The sequence below is a fragment of the Toxorhynchites rutilus genome, chromosome 1, assembly GCF_029784135.1.
Source record: "Toxorhynchites rutilus septentrionalis strain SRP chromosome 1, ASM2978413v1, whole genome shotgun sequence".
Classification (NCBI taxonomy): domain Eukaryota; kingdom Metazoa; phylum Arthropoda; class Insecta; order Diptera; family Culicidae; genus Toxorhynchites; species Toxorhynchites rutilus.
In genome coordinates, this window is record NC_073744.1 from 194,776,198 (window position 1) to 194,800,294 (window position 24,097).

The 24,097-nt window shown below is 38.9% G+C and overlaps 2 protein-coding genes across 2 annotated transcripts; one reads left to right on the forward strand and one right to left on the reverse strand.

Moving 5' to 3' along the window:
* Positions 1-267: 267 nt before the first annotated feature.
* Positions 268-23,703, forward strand: LOC129774865 (uncharacterized). Its single transcript, XM_055778899.1, has 3 exons — positions 268-1,816; positions 21,237-22,140; positions 22,196-23,703. The coding sequence occupies exons 1-3, from the start codon at positions 307-309 to the stop codon at positions 23,574-23,576; spliced, it is 3,795 nt and encodes a 1,264-aa protein (XP_055634874.1). The 5' UTR covers positions 268-306; the 3' UTR covers positions 23,577-23,703.
* On the reverse strand, positions 9,844-23,821 carry LOC129774873 (aminopeptidase N). The gene is made up of 8 exons (XM_055778909.1): positions 23,691-23,821; positions 14,587-14,668; positions 12,162-13,084; positions 12,024-12,102; positions 11,203-11,966; positions 10,760-11,143; positions 10,388-10,702; positions 9,844-10,336 (listed from the first exon to the last, which is right to left on the reverse strand). The coding sequence occupies exons 2-8, from the start codon at positions 14,656-14,658 to the stop codon at positions 10,069-10,071; spliced, it is 2,805 nt and encodes a 934-aa protein (XP_055634884.1). The 5' UTR covers positions 14,659-14,668; positions 23,691-23,821; the 3' UTR covers positions 9,844-10,068.
* Positions 23,822-24,097: the final 276 nt, after the last annotated feature.

Consider the following 24,097-nt stretch of genomic DNA (forward strand, 5'->3'; position numbering starts at 1 on the left):
ACCACTTACTTAGCTGCTACAACTTGGAAATATTTCGAATGCAGAAACGTAAAAAAAAACATTCTTGTTTGCTTCTTTAATTACATGCACTCACAGATAAACAACTCGAGATGTCGGGTCGGGAAGAAACGAAGTTTCAATTGATAACCGATTCGTGTATATCACACGAAGTGGTCGGAACGTGAGCACAGGGATCTTACCTGTGCGCATTGCGGTTGTGGGTTAATTATGTCATTTCTGCAGATCGCACCGGGCAAAATAGTTCTCTGACCGCAAACCTCGAGCAGGCGCGCGTGGGCAGTCGATATGAATGCGCTTGACGTCGCGGCGTTTTTTCTTGTGCTTCGATCGGTGCACCTCCTGGACCAGGAGACATTCGTCACTCGCGATCAGTGCAAACAAACTGAAGTGGCTTTGTGGCAGAAAAGTGATTCCATCTCGGCTGATTGTGACTGTCCGCCCAACTATGTGTCCCTTGCAGTTGAGAACCATAAGCGGACATTCTGTGTGATGCTAACGAAACCGCAGCCGTGGAGTGAAATCTGTGTTTCCTCAGGAAGCACGGATGATTACTACGAGATAAGTGTGACGGAACGATCCGCTCTGAACGCATTTTTGAGAAAAACGTTTGTGACGGAATTTTGGATATCAGTTCGGAAAGAAAGTGAATATGGTCCGCCTCTCAAGAAACTTCCCGGGAAAGAATGGGGCAAACCATTGGACTTCGAGGAAGATTACGATATAGAGGTCAACAGAACCTCATCGGGAGAATGTATGAAAACGACCATCTCAAACAATTATTCCAAAGCACGTTTTGAGGATTGCAACAAGGAGTTTTCGCAGCTTTGTGTATACAAAAGAGACACTATGCTACAGTTGTACTGTTCACCGGATGAGTTCACCACCCGCTACAGTTATTTCCAAAACTATTGCTTCTCTATAAGAGCAAGCGAAAACGTTCGCAACGACTGGGATCTGTACGACGTTAATACTCACCGGAAATACCGGTTGTATCATAGTTTGGCCCGAGTATCGAATGCTCGGTGTGATTACAGTGCTGTTCAATCGAATACGACCGCCCAACTACAACAGGTCCTGCAATCGGCGGGTCAAATTAACAAAGCATTACACATAGCGATTCGTGAGGATGGTATTATGACCCTTTCCAGTCGAATCGACTGTTTTGTTTATCAGTACGAGAATACAGCGATTGGAGAACCAAAAATATTCCTTAAATTCGATCAAATTTTTAAAAAGCTTATGCTGACCATCGACCAAGGTCGATTTCTCTGGAGAGAGGACTACAGGGATGTTGGCGTGGTCTGCTACACAGATGCTGATGCTGAATTGATCAAGAAAGTCAAAATTAGCCGCCGGATATGGCCACCGAAGCAAGAAAAGCAGCGGACTGATCGGGAGATTTATGAGTTGAAGCTGTATGGAGACTTTCCGGGATCGTATTGGTGTGAAGGACATTCGGTTCCGAATTTTACAGTTGTGAAAACTGAAAGAATTGTTGCGCAAAGGAAACCCTCAGAAGTGGTCATTTTCTCGGTACTACTTCATGTTAGTTTATACGAAGATGACAATGTGCTGCATAAGCAGTATCTCAAGCAGCTCACGAAATCGTTCATCAACTATATTGAATCATTCGACGATGAGAAAATTAAGCATGCGGTAAGATTGATCAAAGCAATGAAAGTTATGAAGATTGAAATGGTTGACTATGCCAAGCAAAGGCTCACTGCAGTTGTTCATGTTGCTGTGAAGTATAGCGATGACGCGGATGACGAAGATGACCAGGAACAAGAAAATGGTGAGTTTGTTTATTATTTTGCATTTTGCGACAGGGAAAGAATATGCAATCTTTGCGTACCATATACGATGATTGATTCAATAACAATTCGTGATGATCCTAACGGAATGCATCATCTTTCGATTTTGTATTCCATTCATTTTCTCATAGAAAAAGCTGAACTCTACAGGAACTCGGATAATCTTCCTATGGGCTTTTATCAATTAATTGCTTTGTGTAGACTATGTTTTCGCCGAAAAATACATACAGGAACTAATACTATGTTTTATCTAAATGCGCACAGGTTCTGTGTCTGATTCGGATTCGGTATTCGATAACTGGAAAAAATGCTAAAAAGTGGTATGATAAACTGCAGTTGTATGAATACTGCGAACTTTTAAACCTCATGGAACTTCGTTTGATCAAAGAGTATGTACTAGAATACGTGAAATGTGGTGAAACCGTGGTATGTTCTGCTTTTCGTAAGAAGGGAGAGGGTCTAGAATTCGGATTTTTTTGCGCTACATAGTAAGTGCACGAAGTCTTATCGATTACGACATAGTTTGGGTTTTCATCTATCAGCCGATAAGTCAGCGTTACTTTCTTCGGATATAGCTTCTCAACTATTGAAGATTGTTTTAGTTTTACGTATTGGGACCGTTTCGGTTATACGTTTGATTGCTTCCTGCATTTTTTTGTTCAGTGAGACTACAATCCGCATAGAATCGAGATCAATTTCCATAACTTCGATTGTCGTATGCATATTATTTTCATTTGGATTTTGGCATGCATAATATTGATTGTACCATTTGCACAAATAAGTTAGCCGATCGAACGTTGTGCGAAATATCTTGATATCGCAGCAGGATGTCAACGAACCTAGCGATGTCTGGTAATCGTTCGATTGTTCGAATATTTTCTACAAAATCGATTATTAATCGAAAGATTACTGTGCAATGGATAATCGAATAATGTACGTCAATGATTCGATTCAAATTCAGAGAAAAAAACAGTACGGACACTGCAGTTAATTTTTTACAGGTATTTTTTCATTATATTGAGTTTAGCATGTAGTGCCTAATTCCCACGGCCCACGGACGTTTAGATGTTCAATGTGAAAATCTTATATCATTGAATACATGTTTGATACGGAAAACTTAACTTTAATTAATATATTTAAATTTTAATAGGAGTTAGCATCGCGTAAAATTAGTTGCACGATGCTTAGTTTGTTCTTCTTTCTACAGCCGATGAACAAATTTTACAAATACGTTTGTGACCGCGTTACGTAATTTATGGAACGACTAATCTTGCTAATCTAGCGAGTAATAGCGGTTCCAACGTTCGCAAACCAAATAATCAAAAATAAAACCAATTTTTCAAACAATTCTAGCAAATTTGTAATATTAGTCTAACTAATTATTTCTTTCAGTGTGGCGATTAATCGATTCATCGATTATTTTGAGACGATTAATCGTATCGAATAACAAACAGCTGAAAAATATTGGATTAGTTGATGAACGATTAAATTCAAAAATCGGACATCACTAAACGAATCATATTTCTTTTGGAGGTTTGAGGGCAATGTCCTGGAAATATAGATAACTAGCTAACCCAGCAAACGTTGTTTTGCCATATAAATGATTTATAGTGAATATTTTAGGTGTTAAATAAAACATAAATACAGGTCGGACTCGATTATCCGGGATTCGATTATCCGTAGTATTTTATTTTTGATTTTCGGAAATTTGTATAATAATTCTATATTGAATAGCTAATATGGGTATCAAAAGAAAGGACTTGACTAGTAGAATGCAGTTATTTATGAAAAATGCATATCCAAGATGGCGGCCACTACAAAATGACGGATTACATATTTTCTCAGAATCCCATCGATATGGGTATCAAATGAAAGGGCTTGACTAGTAGAACACAGTTATTTATGAAAAATGCTAATCCAAAATGGCCACCACCGCATGATGGCGCCAAATATATTTTTTTTCACAACCCTATCAATATGGGTATCAAATGAAAGGGCTTGTTTAGTAGAATACAGTTATTTATGAAAAATGCAAATCTAAGATGGCGGCCACTACAAAATAGCGGATTACATATTTTCTCAGACCCCCTAATAAATATTCTGTAATTCATTATACAGGTCGGACTCGATTATCCGGGATTCAATTATCCGGAATTTTAGACTCGATCATCCGGAGTTAAGGGTGTGTCACATCAAATTGCATCACGGAAAAAACGCTGTAGAAATTTAATTTTTAGGAATTATATCTTCAGCTTTCGCTTATAATCAGATAAGAGTGTATAGATCACGTTGGCCATGCTTCACTGTCAATTTTTCGTAAATTTGGAAAAATGTCATCGAACGAAAAAGAGCGTCGTGAATTAATCCTGTGCACTCATTTCGAGAATCCGGAGTTGTCACATCGGGACATCGGTAAGATGCTGGGAATCGTCCAATCCACGGTCAGCAAAGTACTAAAACGATACTTCGAGAACCTAACCATCGACCGGAAGGTGAAGAACGGCAAAAATGGATGCTCCGTCAGTGAAAAAGATCACAAGCGCGTAGTTAAGCAGTTTAGACGTGATCCGAGAAGTTCGGTCCGGGATGTCGCCAATAAGCTGAATTTGTCAAGTTCATTCGTCCAGCGGACCAAGCAGCGGGAGGGCCTGCGTACATACAAGAAGGCTCCTAACCGCGACGAAAGGCAAAACACGGTGGGGAAGACGCGAGCCCGGAAGCTGTACACCGAAATGCTGACGAAGCCGCATTGCCTGGTAATGGACGACGAAACCTACGTCAAAGCGGACTTTCGTCAGCTGCCAGGCCTGTTGTTCTTCTCCGCAGAGGACAAATTCAGCGTTCCGGAGGAGATTCGCAAGCAGAAACTATCCAAGTTTGCCAAAACGTACATGGTGTGGCAAGCTATCTGCTCTTGCGGAAAGCGGAGCGCCCCTTCGTGATGACCGGCACGGTAAACGGGCAGGTTTACCTTAAGGAGTGCCTACAGAAGCGCTTACTACCACTATTGAAGCAGCACGAGGGCCCGACCATCTTCTGGCCGGATCTCGCTTCGTGCCACTATTCAAAGGACGTGTTGGAGTGGTACGAAGCCAACGGGGTCACCTTCGTGCCAAAGGAAATGAACCCGGCCAACGCGCCGGAGCTTCGCCCAATAGAGAAATATTGGGCGACTATGAAGCAGGCCCTCCGGAAGAATCCAAAAGTGTTGAAGGCGGACTTCAAGAGAAAATGGATTTCTGTTCAAAAAAAACTACAACCTGACGTTGTACAGAACCTTATAGACGGGGTCAAGAGGAAGGTGCGAGCATACGGGCTTGGGCTCGAAGTATGAATAAAAAGAAAATGCCAAAAGTTGTTTAATAGTTTTTATTTTACTGTCTAAAATTTTCAAAAGGATCGGTCTACTGGGCGAATTTCTACAGCGTTTTTTCCGTGATGCAATTTGATGTGACACACCCTTTAGGTTGTCAAAAAAGATCCAATTGAAATGTCAAAAGAGTTCCAACGATTAGGAGTGTTATTTTTCTTATGATAATCAACACTATAAAAGAGGTATTGTTGTCAAGGGCAAAAATAATTAAAATTATAAAATGAACGAACTACATTTTTCCGTCAATCGTTCAATTAACCATTGCATCTCTGAAAGAGCATCTCAGCCTTTCACTGAGCAACGCATTTTTAATGTCCCCTCTCTTTGACATAACGTTTTTCCGAACGAAATAAAAACAAACGAAGTCAGAGTCACGTAAATGTTTACTCCTGCGATTTTAAAATATTCGATAAAAAGTGGAAGGAAGAGATGCCAGATGATTTTTAAAAAAAGTCTGTAAAAACATGTGAATGTCTGTTAAAAATGTGGAAAAGTCTGTGGAAGTGTGCAGATCTATAGAAATGTCTTTTAACGTTAATTTTCACATATTCATTAATACTTTGTACATCGCGATGCACGTAAGATTGTATTTCGTATATATATACAACCATTCCATGCCAAACCAATATAGTGGTTCTCAAATCTTCGTCAAAAGTGGTAATTTTGTTCTTTATCGCAAAACATTAGACTCGTATTTTTTTTTTTATTTTTTCATTAGGGTGCCCATTTCCATTTTAGGGTGATCCAAAAAATCATTTTTTCCACTTTTTCCCAAAATGACTTTTTTCAAAAATTTATAACTTTCGAACCACTTAACCGATTTAGATGATCGACACATCAAATTGAAGCCAATGAGCTTTAATTGAGAAATATTGAACTTGCAGACAATATGGATCCTATTTTCGTAATTACTGATTGTAGTCGTTTTTTAATGTTTTCATGGTTTTGGACTAGGGGACACCATATTTTTTATATTTTTTCTTGAAAGCTTAGAATTTTTTTCATAAAATATCTTGATATCAGATATGCTATTGTTTCGTTTTTGAAATATGATTTTTCAAAACTAATCGATGGTTCGAAAAACAATTTTCCCCATTTTTCCCACTACAAAAAGTCATAACTTTTGAACTATTGGACCGATTCATATCATCGGTATATCAAATTGAAGCTTACGAGTTATTTTTCTTTGAAAAAATATTCCTTTTCGAAAAAAAATAATTTTTGCTTTTGTAATTACTGATTGAGTTAGTTTTTCATAGTTTTCTCGGATAAAGATAAGAGCGCTATATTTTTCTATATTTTTTATGGAAAGCTGAGGATTATTTACCTAACATATCTCGATATCAAAGATGCCATAATTATCGTTTTTAAGTTATAATTTTGTAAATTTAACATTTAACATATTCATATGTGGCTAAACTAGACCTATGCTACTTGAACCCAAAAGTGTGACATTATTGGCTTGGCTTATTGGCTTATTGGCTTCAATTTAATATATCGATCATCTAAATCGGTGCAGTAGTTCAAATGTTATGATTTTTTGCAGAAAGTTATTTTTGGACAAAGGGGGAAAAATGTTTTTTTTGAACCACCATATTTTTTAATAAAAGGCTAGGTCAATAGTTTCAATTTTATATGACGATCATCTAAATCGTTCCAGTGGTTCAAAAGTTATTCATTTTCGTTTGTCATTTTCGGGAAAAGGTGGAAAAAATTGATTTTTCGGACCACTTAATAACTTATGTATTGTAAGTGTGTTTAAATGTTTCAACGATCTACACATACATACTTACACATACATACGCGTTGTTAATTTTTTATAAAAATCAGTATTTCTTCGTTGATATATTGGACATCCACCAAGGATTGCGGTCTTGTCGTTGATGAAATTTATAAGAAAATGCAGTGTATATTTTCCATCCGCCATGCAAGGCTATACAAGTTTTAGTTCACCACACGGCCATGAACCATGTCTGTGGTAACAATATCGAACAGTAACCCATATTTCGTCATAAGCAGACCCGAAAGCGAATGTAAGTTGTTGAAAATAGAATGAACATTTTTATTCGATGTTGTTCAAATACTTAGAAGACAAAGTCCTGACCCTAACTTAACTATTTTCAATAAATCTCCTTGCATTTCAGCAAAACAATCTTATCTAGAACAGAAAATAATTATCAGAGACAATTTTCGTTCAAGATTTTTCCTTACCTGCATAGAATGCAATTTTTCATTAATTGTGTATAACCGTATCCTCTCTTTCGTCTGCAATGATGTCAGGGCAAAAGTACTTATGTATATGAGTTCCAAACTTTATACACACCAGATGGGCCAACCAGAAAGACTGCCGGGCCGCAGGTTGAGTATCGCTGGTCTAACGTCATGTGTATTGATATAAACTAAATATAATATCTTTTCTGTATTAAAACTGTCTAAAAATGTCATATGGTGAGTCAAATATCTTTGATGTGATGGATAGAGCCTCTTATTTTTCAAAAACCTGTGAAATATTGTTATATCCAGAAAGTCTACAACAAAAATAGAAAGTGTTTTACAGATATGTCTATAAATTTACAAACATATTTGTAAATCTGGCATCTCTGGTGGTCTGAGAATTTATTGCAAGAAATCGCTTGAAAACATGCATGAATTTGCTTGAAAATGAAGTGGATTAAGTCCGCACCACTTAGATTTAAGGCCCATTTATACGTTGCTAGTAGCTGACTTCACAACGAGCAGCTACTGACCCGGTGAACTCGCTTGACAAATGGTTGACTCGCCTTGTCCGTTCACACAATGTGAGCTGCTGACAAGAAACTAGATACTAAGTACGGGTTTACCAGAGATGCCAGACGATTTTTCAAATGTCCATCAAATAGTCAGAAACAGCAATCAGGTCCGAATTTGACAGATGATTGATCCGAAATCAACTTATTTATTGGCTGTTTTCGGCTTAGGTTTTCAGTTGAATTTATCATTACACAATTTTAAATTTTATCGCGAGACACACGCTGGCCGTGTTTACAAATACTTTGTGCTGAATTTCTTTGAACTGAGGGTACTATCCGAAAAAAGCAGAAAGAAAAAAGGATTCGGGCCAGGAATTGGATGCAAAGAAAAGGAGTAACAAATACAATACTGGAGTAACTCCACGATGATGATCCCCGAGAGTACAGAGCAGTGTTGGAAATAACACCTGAAAAAGTGAAAAAACTGTTGGATTTAATTGCTCCACAAATACAACGCCAATATACACTCATGAGTGAAACTAGAAATGATGTGCCTTTCTTCTGGAATATGGAATATATATCAGATTATTGTCGCTATTTTTTAGAACCTCGAAAGCATCCATAGCTTAATTAATTCCGAAAGTATGTGGTGCTACAAATGGCAGTCTAAAAGATTTTTCAAAATTTGATTTACTTCGCGTTGACAGCAGCTTCGTGTACCAATTTGTGAAATGAAAATGATAGTAGATTCGCCGGAGGAATAAATACGTCTCAAAAACTAAAATAATGAATGAAAATATACTTTTTTCAAATCGAATATGTATTCTGTTTCTTAGAACAATACTTTTTTTTGCAAGTTGTGAGTGAATTTTGAATGAAAATTGTGCCCGATGATGATTTTATATTTAGATTCCCAATAAAACTGTCTCAATAAGAAAACGTGCCCCGCCAGTGTGCCAAACAAAATAACAACGATTCCGTTTAGAAACTATTAGGGTTTTATTTGTTTTTCCAATATTTTTCAAGTCTATAAATATCTTCGCATATTTTCAAATATCTTAAAAATAGAGACATTTGTTTACATTTGGCATCCCTGATTCGAACGCTAAATTCTGTTTTTTGACGTTTTGAGGGATGCGAGTGCGAGTAAATTCAAAAAACTTTGAAGTAGCTCGCACGCCGAATCACACATGACACTAACTGGCATGATGTGTTCACACGGTGTGAGTAGCTGCACTGCAGTAACTGACTAGATCGACTCGTATGCTTACTCGCACCGTCTGAACCCGGCTTTACACAACATCACCAGTAGCTATGTGGATAGCGTGGTCGTGTAAAACATCCTTGCATTCCAGCCGGCCTTGGTTCAATCCCCGTTGACATTGTTTGGACTTTTTTTGCGGTACAATCCCAAAAGAGATGAAAAAGAAAAAAAAGAAAGAGATGTCTGCTCCCATACATACAAACATTTTAAAGCTTTCGAAACAGATCATTTTATTTGCTCATTTGACGCTTCAGGACACGAAAAAGCATTTTTTTTCTGCCTAAGATGAAATGTTTTCTGGCAACACTAGTTTGTGTGTAACGATGGAGGAAACTGAAATGAGAGAATCTGAAAACCGCAAAGTTAGATTTGGATGAAAACAATTTGGAATAGACAAAGTTCGCTCATGCAAGCGTATTTTCAATTCGTGAAATGTCACATCACGTTTACTTCCCTTTCAAGACTCAGTATCAGTTGAGAAACTTTTTTCCAGTTGAGTGTATCTCAATCTCCGAAGGAGATCTTATACGTTCCGGTTTAGAACATACGTAAGGAAGGTCTTGTATTATAGAGACTTTAAACTTTTGCAGTTCATTCGTCTCTAGAAACATACGTAAATACAACTTACAATCAAAACAAATCTTTCCAACATAAAACAAAGTTTTATTTAGAAAAATCGATAAATGTAGGACATTCTATTCGTTATACATACAATCATGTTTTTACATCACCAGTTGTCATACCTGATGTTGACACCCATTTATTACATTTCTTTATTTGAAGTTAATATTGGAACTGCATTGCATCCCACATCGGAACACTGAAAGAGCATCGAAAGAGCAATACCCCCAAACAGGTCTCACAACTTCATTGATCCATAAACTTATCCCCGTTCGCTTGGTTGTGGCTCAGGAGGTTATCGAGCCATTCCTCGATAACTGGCAGATTTTCATTGCTCCACTTGGTTTCCTCCTTGATGTTCTTCAGCGATTTCTCTATTATGTGCTCCGCCGTTCCAAACTCGCCCTGGTGTTGGACGTACAATTGGGAAACCATGTCGTAACCCTCCTGTGTTGTGAAAAGCCCCGTAGCGGAACTGATCAGGTTGTCCCACAGGGCTTCACGATCTTTGTATCTGAAAATGGAAGCACTTGTAGAGCACAGAAAATATTATCAGGTAATGTACCTCAGCTTGAGGGTATCCCAATTTTGCTGGAGAAATTTGAATAACACCATGTAACCGTGTGAGCTGCCGGACAACATTTTCAGTATGAGACTTATATCGTTATCTGTGAAATTTTCATTGTTCTCCAAAACAGTCAGGTTGAGCAGTCGATTTATCTTCGCTGCTTGCACGGGACATCCGGCCAGAGTCTTCAGCAGATACGTACGCTCACTTTTCATCCGAGACTCTGGGAAGTTCATCACCCGTTGCAACCCGAAGTCCCATTCCTCCTGGGTACCCCACTCGAACACCGGGCAGATGAATTGATTTGCCACGCTTCAATTGTATGAATATTATTATTTTTAGTTCTAAGGCCTTAAAAGATACACTTACGGGTTTCCATTATCAGGTTCCGGACTGTCCATCCATATTTTGAATACACTTTGAGCTTCCTCGACACATGGTTTGTACCCAGCTTTACACAGGAAAGTTTTTGCCAGTGTACGGAGATTACCCGTCGACTTGTCCTCGTCTTCGTGTTGGTTGTTCATCAGTCCCTCATACAACGGTGTAAGCAAGGTCCTCACATAAATTTCGAACTTCTTATGAACAGCTGACATATCAATGTGTCTACCAATGTGATCGATGAATGTGAAAACAGGGTTCCACACTAAATGATTTCTCTCGTATTGGATGAATAAAGTCATGTTGAAAGCTGTAGCGAAGCTGAGTTCTCCGGCGTAGGCCAAGTTCCAAGCATCGTGAAGAAGTTTCGCTCTGTTTAAAACAAATATTGTATCGCACATGCTGCTATTTCGTTATTCAAAAAGTCGTACCTCGTATACACCGGAATCTTCATTCGTCCCTCCTCCGTCAGCAAATAGTTTGCCAATAAATTCCAGTTATGCTGATCATAATTCACCGGAAAGGGACCTATCTCCTCCGGGTTTACGATTATGAAGTTGTTCGCATCGGGTAAATTCTCCAGTTCTACCTCCTTCACTTTCTTCATCCATTTGCTAACACTTGTGTTGGCGAAATTCAAACGATCTTGTCTCATCAACACCAACGGTATCCACCACAACATTTTCTCCTGATCCGGAACGTCATGGGGACGCTCTCGAAGGTACAGCTTTTGGGTTGCGGTGGCCGTCCCTTTGGCATACGATCTGATCACGGTCACCATTGGTATACGATCGAGCGTGATCCACGAATCGACGATCTCGTTCACACTGGCCGATTCACACAGTCGATTATCTAGATGAGCTTGTTTTGTGAGAGCCTCCCAAATATCGTTACTAACAAAGGTTTTGTACTCTCGGTGTTCAATGGTTTTCTGCAAGCCCTTTTTGAATGTATCCGCCCCCAGCGTAAAATTGAGCATACGAAGAACCAGCTCTGTTTTGCTACATGTGGTTTCCTGCTTCATGGCGGTGATGCGTGAATGGGGATAGCGTTTGCTGAACTCGTAATAAATTGAATACAGAGTAGTCATAGGCCATTTACCTTCGAACTCCACCCCACTATCAATGCTAATGGCCGCCGATGCAGCAAGGAATCCAGCAACCGCCTTATTAACGTGAGCATCACTCCACCAACGCTTGAAATTAAATCTCTTTGTTAGCATCTAGTTGAAGGAACCTTACGAACTCCTTACCGGTGTTACCCATGATCCCAGCCATTGGTAGACTAGTTCCTGTGCGATACCGTAGTATCCGTGCTGTAGCTCATATTCTCTGTAAATTGGAGAACAAAAATGGATAAACAAGTACCATCTTGCGACTACAAAACTCACTTGAATACAATCAATCCCCAGTTGTCAGCAGGCTTCACAGCCGAGAAGTTGGGCAGCGCCACGATATCCAGCTTGGTCAACGGATAGCTCACGTTCCAATAATCGACCAGATAGTCCAACACTCTCTTTATCTTTTTCTGCACATCTTGCATCGGTTCTTGTAGCTCTTGTCGGGCCCAAACTCTTACAATGGGGGACTCAGAACTCGCGCCATCTTCAGAGCATTTTACTTCCGACAGATTGGACACCACAAATCCTAAGCTATAGGTGGATATGGGAGGAGTCACCTTGAAGTGATCTTCTTCCAGGTCATCTTCCGCGGGTTCGGTAGATTCGAGTTCCGTGTTGAACAGCGTATGGTATCCTTTCGGTCTAACGATTGACACTTTGAAGGGTACCTTGTAGCTTGGTTCGTCGAAACATGGGAAAACACGGCGCGCATTGTGCGGTCGGAAATGTGTCGCAAAGTATTGGTGCTCTTGCGGATGCTCTCCATCCGACAGTGTGTATTTACCCTGAAACAGTCCATCCGTGTTCTCCCATATCCCTCCCTTGAATGGAACCCGTGCTCCGTACGAACCCCCGACGACGAAATCGTCGTGGAAATACACTACCAGCAGCGGCTTTTTAGGGACTCTGTCTATACGACGGATTTTCAACAAATGCCTCTCTCCGTCGTCTCCGTGCCGCCAGATTTCCATACTTTCCTCGTCTATGTGCAAATCCTGGTGAGCGTGAAGATTTATTTGGTTTGTCCGTTTGACGCACGTCATTGCGATCTTAACATAGCCCTCGAACGTGAGTCGTTCCACGTTGAGTTCTAACCGAAGGGTGTAATTCATCGGGACCAGCTCAGTCGGCAGTTTGCTATCGGGTATCAACGGATTAGTAGCGGACAGATCGATGCTTCGACGGAGGCGATACTGAAAAGGTAACAAACTAGGTAACTATTGACAGCTGTTATTTGTTTTGTGTTTAGCTTGAGATGCCATTACATCATGAACAGACAGAAACCTGGAAAACGCCTGCAAATTGTGCAGATTTTATACGATAACCATGAATCAGTTCGAAGAAATCATAGCGCTCTTCGTAAATTTTACGAAGTCGTCGATATAATCGTACAACCGATAAATTAATGTTAGCAATCATAGATCGTCTGAGCGTCTGATCGACTTTTGCTGTACAGGATAGCTCGGATCGTTAGAATCGTCGTACGATACGTGACGTCGCTAGGTGCGCTTCATAGACTGCAATAATTGAACAATTTGCACTCGGGGTTAGCGAATATTGTGTACTTGTTGATCCTCTCGCTTAGTTGATGATTTGATAGATTGATCAGGTCCCGTTAGTTGCTCCGAAAAGAATTTGTGCGAAGGCAGTTAATACAGTTAGTTACGGGAAATAGGTAACAAATTTTCGAACGCTCTACTCAAAATCTGTAAAGTGCCAATTCAGACTCACATCGGATCTTTCCTTCGCCCATCCGAGTTTGCGCATTGGACAACTTTCACAACGCCGATAAACCTCGAACGATTCATGTTATGGAAGTCAATATTCATTGATGCGAAAAGTGATCGAGATTATCTAACAGATATTACGTGGTACCGTAACAACAGGGTGGACATTATCGAACAGTTTTCTTCATACACTGATTCACTCCAAACCGTGACCAATCGAGGAATATAGAGCAAATCCCATGCCAAGATATGATGCGGAATACTATCTTGATCAAAAAGTTCCCGGAATCACCACCGTGTGGCGCTCTCAGTCACCTGTTTTAATTTTTTTTTTTTTTTTGTAGGTTGGCACATCTGTCATTGACATTCTATAAAAAAATTAGTGTGATAGTTTTTCATTTCTGAAAGTTACGCTGTATTGAGTATATATGCTATTGTGCGTGCCTCGATTTTGTACAATTTGCAAAATTTGCAAAATCAATCGTGATTCGTTAACATTTGGCTACCACCATTTAGCAACCACCGAATTCACCTGACTCGAACGACTCAAGAAATCACGTTTCAACACCCGAGATGAGATAATGGAAACATCGAAGATGGCGCAGATGGCCATACCGCAAATCGACTATAATAAATGTTTCGAGGATTGGATCTAGCGCTGACATAAGTACGATGCAGTCGATGAGGAGTACTTTGAAGGGGACAATATCGATATTGATGTATAATCTTGTATCTTTCGTTTCTTGAATAAATTCTGGGAACTTTTTGATCAAGGTGGCATTCTATTATCATTCTGACTTCAATATTATTCTTGCGTCAAACCTGTCAAGGGATAAGGGTTGATAACGTGATTGTGGTTACCTACAGGTGTAGATGTAGTATATTCATGGAAAACTGGGACATTACTTCAGAAACGTGAGCTACAAATAGTTCAATATTATTATATACGTCTAACAATTGTGACTTACCATTCGCCAAGAAAGAGCGGGCGCCGCAAGGATGAAAATTACCATCACAACAGAAATATTTCGACACCCCATGGTGTTGAAGCTGAAATATAATTATAGAAAGTATGTTAGACGTTTCGTTACGTGTGTTTTAGTTCTTATTTTGAGTTCATTAGTACATCACAGAATGTACACCCAAACTATCGTTGGCTGAAAACATTTCGTCTTTGGCAGAAATGATGCCATATCGTGTGCTGGAGGGTCAAATGCGCAAATAATGAGCTGTTTTAAAAGCTTAAAAATGATTTGTATGTATGCGAGCAGATATCTCTTTCTGTTTTCTATTCTCATTCCATTTGGGATTGTGCCAAAAAAAGTTCATACGACGTCAATGGGGATCGAACCAAGGCCGGCTGGAATGCAAAGCTATTTCACACGACCACGCTATCCATATAGCTGCCAGTGCTGCTATAAAGAAGTGTGATAATATCACACCTCATCATAACATGAAGTTGGAAAGTGTTTTCAAGAGGATAAAGAGGAACATGAACGAGAATATATCTCTCTTTGTCTGGGCCGTGTATTTGACAAACTATACGAAAAGCTTTCATATGCTTTCATTTATATGTGTCTCCTGTTTCGCTCGCTCATATTGGCTCTAGCATATATATTATACAAATAATATACATGTATTGGGGAGTAGAATATTTTTTGTTATTTTTCAGCTCATTTAATGTAATAAATCGGAATGTCGAATATAGAAATGATAAAAGTCACCATCTTTGAAGCTATCTACGAATCTACGAAAGCCATTTTTCATGTCTTCTAGCAAGACGATCAAATCCCGTATTGTTTCGTATGCATACGGGAAATATGGCAAGTAGAGTGAGTAACCATTTGACTTCCCTTTGGAGTGTTTTCAAGTGCGTTTCAACGGATTTGCGTTTGATTTGCCAAGCGTTATCATGCTGTAGAAGTACTTTTTCGTGCCTTTCCTCGTACGATGACTGTTTTTCTTGGAATGCTTTGAATTTGACACCATTTCCCAGTGATGGATTCCTTAGGGTTCAACAGCTGATAATCAATAACATTGACCTAGTCCGATGCAGCGTCAGTATTTGACCGAACCGACGGCGTAGAAGTATGAACGGACAGACTCTATGACATCCTTTGCTTTGGGTTGTTTTATTGAATCCGGTGTTCATCCACAATAATGATGCATTGAAGAAAACTCTTGCTTTTTTCCGCAGGAGAAGTTATACACAAACATGAAAAAACTGCTAAAGTTCGTATCGAGAACAATCGCGGGAATTTCTACTTGCACTACTCTTATTTCTGTTACGAGAAACATTAAAGTCAAATACATCGTGGTATCTGTTGAGGATACGGTGCATCCTTCGTATGAGCTCGTTAAATCCGTAATTGGTTCGTGAGAAACGGCGAGAGTAAGTTACGCCGTTGATAAACAGTCAGACAGCTTAACAGCAAAGTACAGTCGGTGTTACCTTGAAGTAGATCTCCATTGAAGATTGTCATCGCAATGTCGCGGCTCGCCTACAGTAGTTTCTGGTATCTGGTACCGCACAGCGGCTTACGTTCTTTCGATCATTGACAGTTCATTGCTGAAAATACTGCTGATTTTTCTTGCGGAGTAAGTCTGGGGTATCCACGATGATGACATCTTCCAGTTGAGGAACTGGTGACACTGGTGACAGTTGAAGAACTGGTGACAGCTTCCAGTCTTAGAAGAACTTCATCTTCTCCCTCCTCAATTGCTGGGTTGTGTCCATTAGACACAACAAATATGAAGAGCGTCGAGTCACCCACAATTGACAGACTTTCATGAACTGTAGTCGTGAATTATAGTGAGACCGGATAGCCAATATTACTCCATCTTCATGTTCGTTCGTTTCACTCTTCACCCTGAAGATAATCTTTCAATCGTCTTATCAAATCGAAGCATTAATTAATTCGTGCAGCTCATATTCAAATTCTTATTTCGTTGTTTTAAACGAAACATACTCATTAAACTAGTGAAAACGGCGATATGAATAATTGTGCAGTAGGCCAACATGAGTAAACAGTTGCCGGTGGCGGTAATTTGGTGGTAAGCGTGACTTTTTCGGATGCCTGTGCGGAACAATTCATTTTTGTGAAACGTAACAGATGAATCCTTCATTTGAAAACTGCGAGCGTTCTTTTGCATACGAAATGAAATTCTCCGACAATGATAATATGGATGTAGTCCATTCGAGCAGTTTTCAATGTCATTGAAAACCTGATACTTCAGCGCACTGAGATTGTGGTGTTGGAAGACACACAATGGTACTACTCACAATGGGATTTCAGGCGGACAAAAATCAGTGACCGGTAAAGTGAGTGTTCTGTCACCGATCTGTTTCTCTTTATTTCCTATGGATAGTAGACAAAAGTTCGAAATTTCAGGAATATGGCAGGTACCTTACCTGAGACATCGAGAAATAAAGATGAAAAATTGCAAAAAATGCTTTTTTTTTAAAGGGAATTCTAAAAAAATGTTCTTATCATAATGACAGAATAACTTATAAGTGTATTGCGGAGGCGATCTGGCGTAGTGGTAACATCCATACCTCTCACGCAGAGATCACGAGTTCAATTCTCACTCCCGACATTCTTCCAAAAATGGAAGTAAAAGTGACGAACCAGCCGAAATTTGTTGAAAGTCACTATAAAGAGAAAAAAAAATATAAGTGTATTATATTCTGATAAATGGGATTGATTAGGCTTTCCGAAGCACTTGTTGTAAAGTGGTTTTATAAATGAAAATAAGATGATAAAGTATAAAAAAAGGAGAAAATAAAAACAAAAATAATGATTTTAACTTTCTTGGTCGGTATCTTTTTACTCCCAGGTGCTCTTGGGCCGGATCCAGGTTTTTTCAAGTTTTTCAAGTATATACTACCAAATTCTGAAGAGTATTGCTGCGACGACGTGTTTTATAGCGTTTCGAAAATTTTTGGTCCCTATAGGAAACATACCAAATTAAAAATGTGTTCTCCAATCATATATGACAAACAATGTCCTGGAAAAAAGGTAATGAAGATGGTAGAGTTTCGAGCGACACAGCATGCGCTGCCATAACTATTTCTCAAATAGTGACGTCAGTCGTTGTGTTTATCTTTGATTGCTCACCGCATCCATGTGAAAATGCTATTTTCAGGAAGTAATTTATCAATTAAAACGTACATTTTTTTAGAGTTCCCGCTGAATATGAAGCTAATGTGGTAGTGCGCAGTGAATATTTGAGAAACAACGTTGAAAAAGAAGGATAAATAAGATATTTCCATGTGCCATTTTCACTCCCCCACGTTCATAGAAACAAACGAAGTTTCATTATTCTAACGTCATGAAGTGTATGTTTCAAATGCTCTCAGTGTCGGTGTGTATGTTGTGAGAGAATAATCACCAATTAATCAAAATTTCACCAAAAATGTTACTGATTTCAAAAACTAAGTATACGATTGTTGTTTGGACCTTTGTACCACATGAATAATCGAAATAAGCCACGATAGAAGTGTCATCTGTTAAAGAGTATGACAATCAAGTTTTTTACCCTTTTTACGTTTTTTCTTTTTGATATGGTTGAAACTTGTCATCTATGACAATTTGTGTATATTTCACGGTCAACTTATTGAAAGGGCCATTAAAAGGGCTAAATACTAACTGAATTTACCTACCCCCTTCCTTCGTAAGCTGTACCCCTCCCCTTTTCTCATACTCTAATTACTTCCCCCGTCCTTCTTCAAATTTTTAATTGCTGCTAAAAATGTTTGGAAATTATAAAAAAATTCAAATGTCACTTTTTTTTGTCATCCTATTTTAAGACTGGACACCCAAATAAAAAACAGGTCCTATCTCTGCAAATTTGAGAAAAATTGAAGCACTTAAAAAAATTGTCTTAGAATCGCTTTATACATACCAATGAATGCTAATTCTAATGAAGTGGTCATCTAGAATTTTCAAACGGAACGTTCTTAAAAATGTTGATTCATTTACTAGTGTCACAAACGTCAAAACTTGAGTTTTTTGAAAACCGAAAAATCACCCAAGGGGAGAGATGGAGTACATGAAATCGGTGTTTACAAATTTTTTTTTGATGCCAAGCGTTTTCAAATTGTATGAAATGTCGAGATTTACTGTAATCTCGAGATTTTTTTTTTGTCAAAGAGGTTTGACTATGACCGAAAGATTCGGATATTTTAAGAGCATCTGAAGAAGGCACACGTCGGTGTTGAAGCTGTAGAAATAGAAACTACTTAACTGAGCGAATACAGAAAAAAAAATTGAACAAAATCAGAACCTGTGTGTATTCTAAGCATATGACTTCAAAGCAACTTTATAACAATTTTTCATTTGCATTTTTTTCTATTTTTACTACAGTACCGGCTCTACGTGGATACCATGAACATCATCGAATTCATAATAACTATGCCAATCAATGATACTAAAGCTAAGATAATGCTCCAAATTTGAACTTATAAATTTAACACAGATTTCATTACAAATTTTCTGAGAAAAAACTAAGATAAAAAAAATTGAGGTCGAAAACACAGATTTTATTCTGGCAACCCTGGCACTCGGTCGCTTTTCCGTCTGAAAAATCGTTTTTTGACAAAATCTCGACGTTTTATGCAATTTTAAGACATTTGGATTTTTTTTTAAACTCCGATTTCATGTGCTCTTCCCTCAGGTTATTTTTAGTTTTCTTAAAAAACTCAAATTTAGACGTTTGCGACACAAGTAAATGAAGTCTGATTGGGCTAATATTTTGCATAGGGTATTTTATCGTGAGACCCAACATTTCGCAGAAAGTCCCGCTTAAAAAATCAATTTGGCCATTTTCATTGGCACCCTAATCCATACGTTTTGTCTCGAAATCAACCTTTTTAAAAAAGCTCCGTTTGAAAATTCGAAGGTCACTTTTTCCCATACACTAGCATTAGCATTCTATTACAGCCTTTCCATGCCAAACCGACATAGTAGTTCTCAGATTTCCGTGGAACGTGGTAGTTTTGTTCATTATCGCAAAATGTTGGAGCAGCATTTTTTTATTTTTTTATAAGGGTGCCCATTTCCATTTAAGAGTAGTCCGAAAAACCACCTTTTTCACTTTTTTTCAAAAACGACTATTCTGTAAGCTTCATAACTTTCGAATTACTGGGCCGCTTCAGATTATCGATGTATCAAACTAAAACCAATTAACTATAGTTTTCTGGAAAAAATGTCATACTTGTAAAAAAAAAGAAATTTTTTTTTCGTAATTATTGATTGCATTTGTTATTCATAGTTTGCATGGTTAAAGATAGAGCGGTATATTTTTTATATTTATTCTTGAAAGCTGTTTGTACATAACATATCCAAACATCAGATGTGATGTAATTGTGATGTCATGTGATTTTTTGTCATTTTTGAGTTATGATTTTTCAAAGTTCAACGATGGTCGATGAAAAAAATATAAAAAAGCGCTGTCTATCTTTAACCATGCAAACTATGAAAAGCAAACAAAATTAATAATTACGAAAACCAAATTCATTTTTCAAAGAAAAAGAGAAATATTTGAATATGTTAAGCAAAAAAAAAACTTAGGTTTCATGAAAAAATAAAGATAGATATAGAGCTCTCTAGTCAAAGCCATGTAAACAATAGAAAACAAATACAATCAATAATTACGAAAACAAAATCCTTTGATCATCTGAATCGGTTCATTAGTTCGAAAGTTATGAATTTTTGGAAAAAAAAATAGAAAGAAATGATTTTCCAGACCCCCCTAAAATGGAAATAGGCATTCTAATGAAAGAATAAATACGGGTCTAAAATTTTGCGATAGGAACAGAACTACCTACTTTTACGAAAATCTGAGAAACACTATATCGGTTTGGAATTGAACGGCTGAATGCATATATCGTGCGTGTTATCTATGAAAAAGACTAAACGGTGGTTTCAAAACCACTCCTTAGTATGCAACGCGGTGCTGATGTGTAACAAGTTTTGCACTCAATTGAGCTCTCACTCCATATATACACATGCTCTCTGGCGAATGAGCACGCTCCGAAACACAGATCAAATGTTTAGTTGTCAGCACCGTTTTTGCGCCATGTTTTGCGTCATGATTTGCACCGTATTTCTATACTTGTTTTAGACCGCGCTTGAATCTGATTTGTTTTCTCTGTTGAGTTATTTTTCTTCACACAAGCGTATACGGTTGGTGTGGAGGCGCACTGTTTTTATAATTTTTCTTTGAACGAGCGAAGACAAAACGCGAAGCGAAGAATTGGAAGTTTGTGTATATAAAATGAGACGCGTTTGATGAGATGTTTAGTATCTGAATTCTGCGCTGTGTCCATTGGGGACTCTCTTGTTTGTCGATTTAGTACACTCCGTACCAAGAGAGAATACGTGTTAGACGTGAACGCACGCAGATGAAAATTAAACTCAAAGGCGGCGCAGCGTAAGCTATCTGAAGACTGTTCAAAACATAGGTTGTACTTGTATTCCAATTAATATAAATAAGAATGAAACGTGGTAACGTAATAAATTCAGTATAATATTTTGGGCATAATCATTATTGTGAAATTAGATGATTCCTCTTCATCTAATTCTACATTATAATACTTCTACTCATTGCATTTCAGAAACCGACGATCGATTAGCAGAACAATTCCACCTCCGGAGATTGTTGCTGTTCACGTTCAAAGAAACATGCAGCGAGCAGTACTGTGTCCGAGGAATCAATAGCACGGAGATCTGTTTGCCGGATACAACACAGCACACCCTAAACTGGCCGTCTGCGCGTATCGGACAGGTAGTCGCACCCAGAAAATTGTGCATAGTGCAATCCAGCGGACTTCCTCTGACCAGGAAGTGTGTTGGAGATAGGATATACGGGGGAGCATGGCAGCAGATAAGCAATCCCGTTCAGTGCTCCGCAAACGTTAGCTCCCACACCCTCAGTCTGTTCAATTATCACTCCAAACCGTTGGATGTCACGGAGATAGGACATGTTTTTGCTGACATCGATCAAATTATGACCAACACCGTCCTAATTCCTGCTGACATATTCTATCTTTCGAAAACCGTCGACAATATACGCGCAACGTTATTGAATAATGGCAGCACTAATGTGACGGTAATTGCCAATCAAAAGGAAACCTACTATTGCGGTGTAGCTGGAGTTCTTAATCGGATAATGTTTGTTAATGAATCTATTGTGCTCAGTTCGCAAGTAGCACTCAACACGACGAACATTCTCCTGGATTCCGCAGACGACATAATAAATCAATTATCGACAACGAGCGGCTTCGAGGATGTTCTCCGGGGTGGTAGTCGGGACTGTCTCGGAGCACGAGATTGGTCGTCGGGAGGTGACGTTACCGATGGCAGTGGGAATGGCACGGTGTTGTTCACAACACCTAGACTCATTCTGTTGATAACGGATCCTAATGCCAGCGGAATTTCGGGTTTGGCTTTAACGCGTATCGACGAAAGTTTTGAAGAGTCAGATGTTCAGTTGAACAGTTTCAACGGATTCGAACCAAGGTATTCTGGATGTGGTATGGAAGTAAGGTATCATGTTATATTTTCTTTCCCACAGACTAATATATGCTGATGAGTTGGAAGACGATGTTTTTCTGGAGGAAAATCTGGAAATTGCCAGTTACATTCCGAGACATTTACTTGAGAAGATCCAACAGCTGAATGAACACATCGATGTGAATACCACATTGGCTGGAAGTGCCTTGCGTATTGTTATTTCAATTTATTTCAACGACAACATTTTCAAAGAAACAACCAACGGAACTATTTTAAGATCAAACAGCAAAATTATCAGCGTCACAGTGCCTGGCTATAGTTCCGATTTGCCCGGGGAATTGCCGATCTATTTCAGGAACAACGACGATCAGTTGGTCAGCAATTGTGGATACTGGGAGTTCGAGCCCGTTGATGCCGATTCGATGCCCAGGTGGTCATACAAAGGGTGCAGTCTGGCGAGACAACTTGGGAATGTATCGTTTTGCAAGTGCTCCCACTTAACAGCTTTCTCACGGCTCTGTATGGATATACAGAATGTGGACAGCAGAAACCCAGAAGTGTCCCAAACACTCGTTATCGATTCCGTAAAAATTTCGCTGGACATCATCACTGCGATAGGGTGTGCTCTGTCTGTTATGGGCGTGGCTGGTATATTCGTTACAGCTACGCTTTTTCCTACATGGAGAAGTACATCAAATTCCAAGATTTTGCTGCAACTATCTTCAGCAATTGCCATCGAAATGATAATAATATTCTTCGATGGACCGGATATCAATTACAACGATCATACCAGTAAAGTGTACTGCACTTTACTCGGCGCAACATTACACTATGTAATTTTAGTCACATTTATGTGGATGCTTGTTATTGCGTATCTTCAATTCCTGCGGTATGTAAAAGTTCTTGGACGGTTACGTCCAGCCCATTGGATCTTGAAAGCATCCATCTGGAGTTGGATGGCTCCATTGATCCCTGTATCGATATTCACAACCTTCGACTACACTTTGTATCACAAGCAGGACAACTTTTCCGATATTTGCTATCCGCACGGTCCTGCCCTCTACTATGGGCTGCTTCTTCCAATCTCCGTTGTGATACTTATCAATTTGATAAGCTATTCACTGATCATTTGCAGTGTATTCAGCGTTGCGGATAATCCAACACGGTTTTCCGACAGAGATCTCACTTATTCGCAGTTGAGACTTTCGTCTTTTCTGTTTTTCCTCCTGGGTTTGCCGTGGATTTTTGGGATGCTAATCACGGTGAAGGCAGGGGAGGTGTTCTCATACCTGTTCTGCATAACGGCTCCACTGCAGGGTTTCATATTGTTCCTATATTTCATAGTAATGGATCCGATCGCCAGGAAAATGTGGCGCGCCAAATTTATGAGTTGCTATTGTGGCAAACAGTTGAAGAAATCGTTCGATATGACAGTCAAGTAAGAACTTGGAATTGCACAGTTTTATATTTTTCGTAAACTTAAAAATACTGATATGTTAAATAAACAATCTCCAAATAAGCACATTTGTAGACATTTTATCCATCACAAAACTCACTTTTCACTAGAAATAATCCGTCAGCGTATTCGGGGAGGGATGTTCTACGTCCGTTAAGCCACGAATCACACAATCGACTGAAAGTGGCCGGCTCAAATCTTTGCTTAGTAAACCTCACCGAATGTTAGAAGCTACCGAGCTTCGGCAATCAAACGGTCCATTATTCAATTAAGGAACGGGACTTTATTGTGTCATGATGCAAAATTCTTACAGAGCGTAGAATATGATGATGCTCTGACTTATTGCTGAATTACACCAAATCATCCGTTTACAACGGAGCAATTTGACAAAACTAGAGATCAATGAAATGTATGCCTTATTTTGATGTGATTTTGGGATTATAGTTTTTGGTTCGTGGGGAATGCTGCTATAATAACTTTGTGTTTTGTAATACACGACGACCGTCT

Excerpts from the sequence above, each read along its gene's own strand:
- LOC129774865 (XM_055778899.1), top strand. The coding sequence starts at position 307 with ATGAATGCGCTTGACGTCGCGGCGTTTTTTCTTGTGCTTCGATCGGTG. Across the intron at positions 1,817-21,236 it reads TGACCAGGAACAAGAAAATG|AAACCGACGATCGATTAGCA; the intron begins GTGAGTTTGTTT and ends ATTGCATTTCAG. Across the intron at positions 22,141-22,195 it reads TTCAACGGATTCGAACCAAG|ACTAATATATGCTGATGAGT; the intron begins GTATTCTGGATG and ends TCTTTCCCACAG.
- LOC129774873 (XM_055778909.1), bottom strand. The coding sequence starts at position 14,658 with ATGGGGTGTCGAAATATTTCTGTTGTGATGGTAATTTTCATCCTTGCG. Across the intron at positions 13,085-14,586 it reads CCGCTCTTTCTTGGCGAATG|TATCGCCTCCGTCGAAGCAT; the intron begins GTAAGTCACAAT and ends TTACCTTTTCAG. Across the intron at positions 10,703-10,759 it reads GAACCTGATAATGGAAACCC|CGTGGCAAATCAATTCATCT; the intron begins GTAAGTGTATCT and ends ATACAATTGAAG.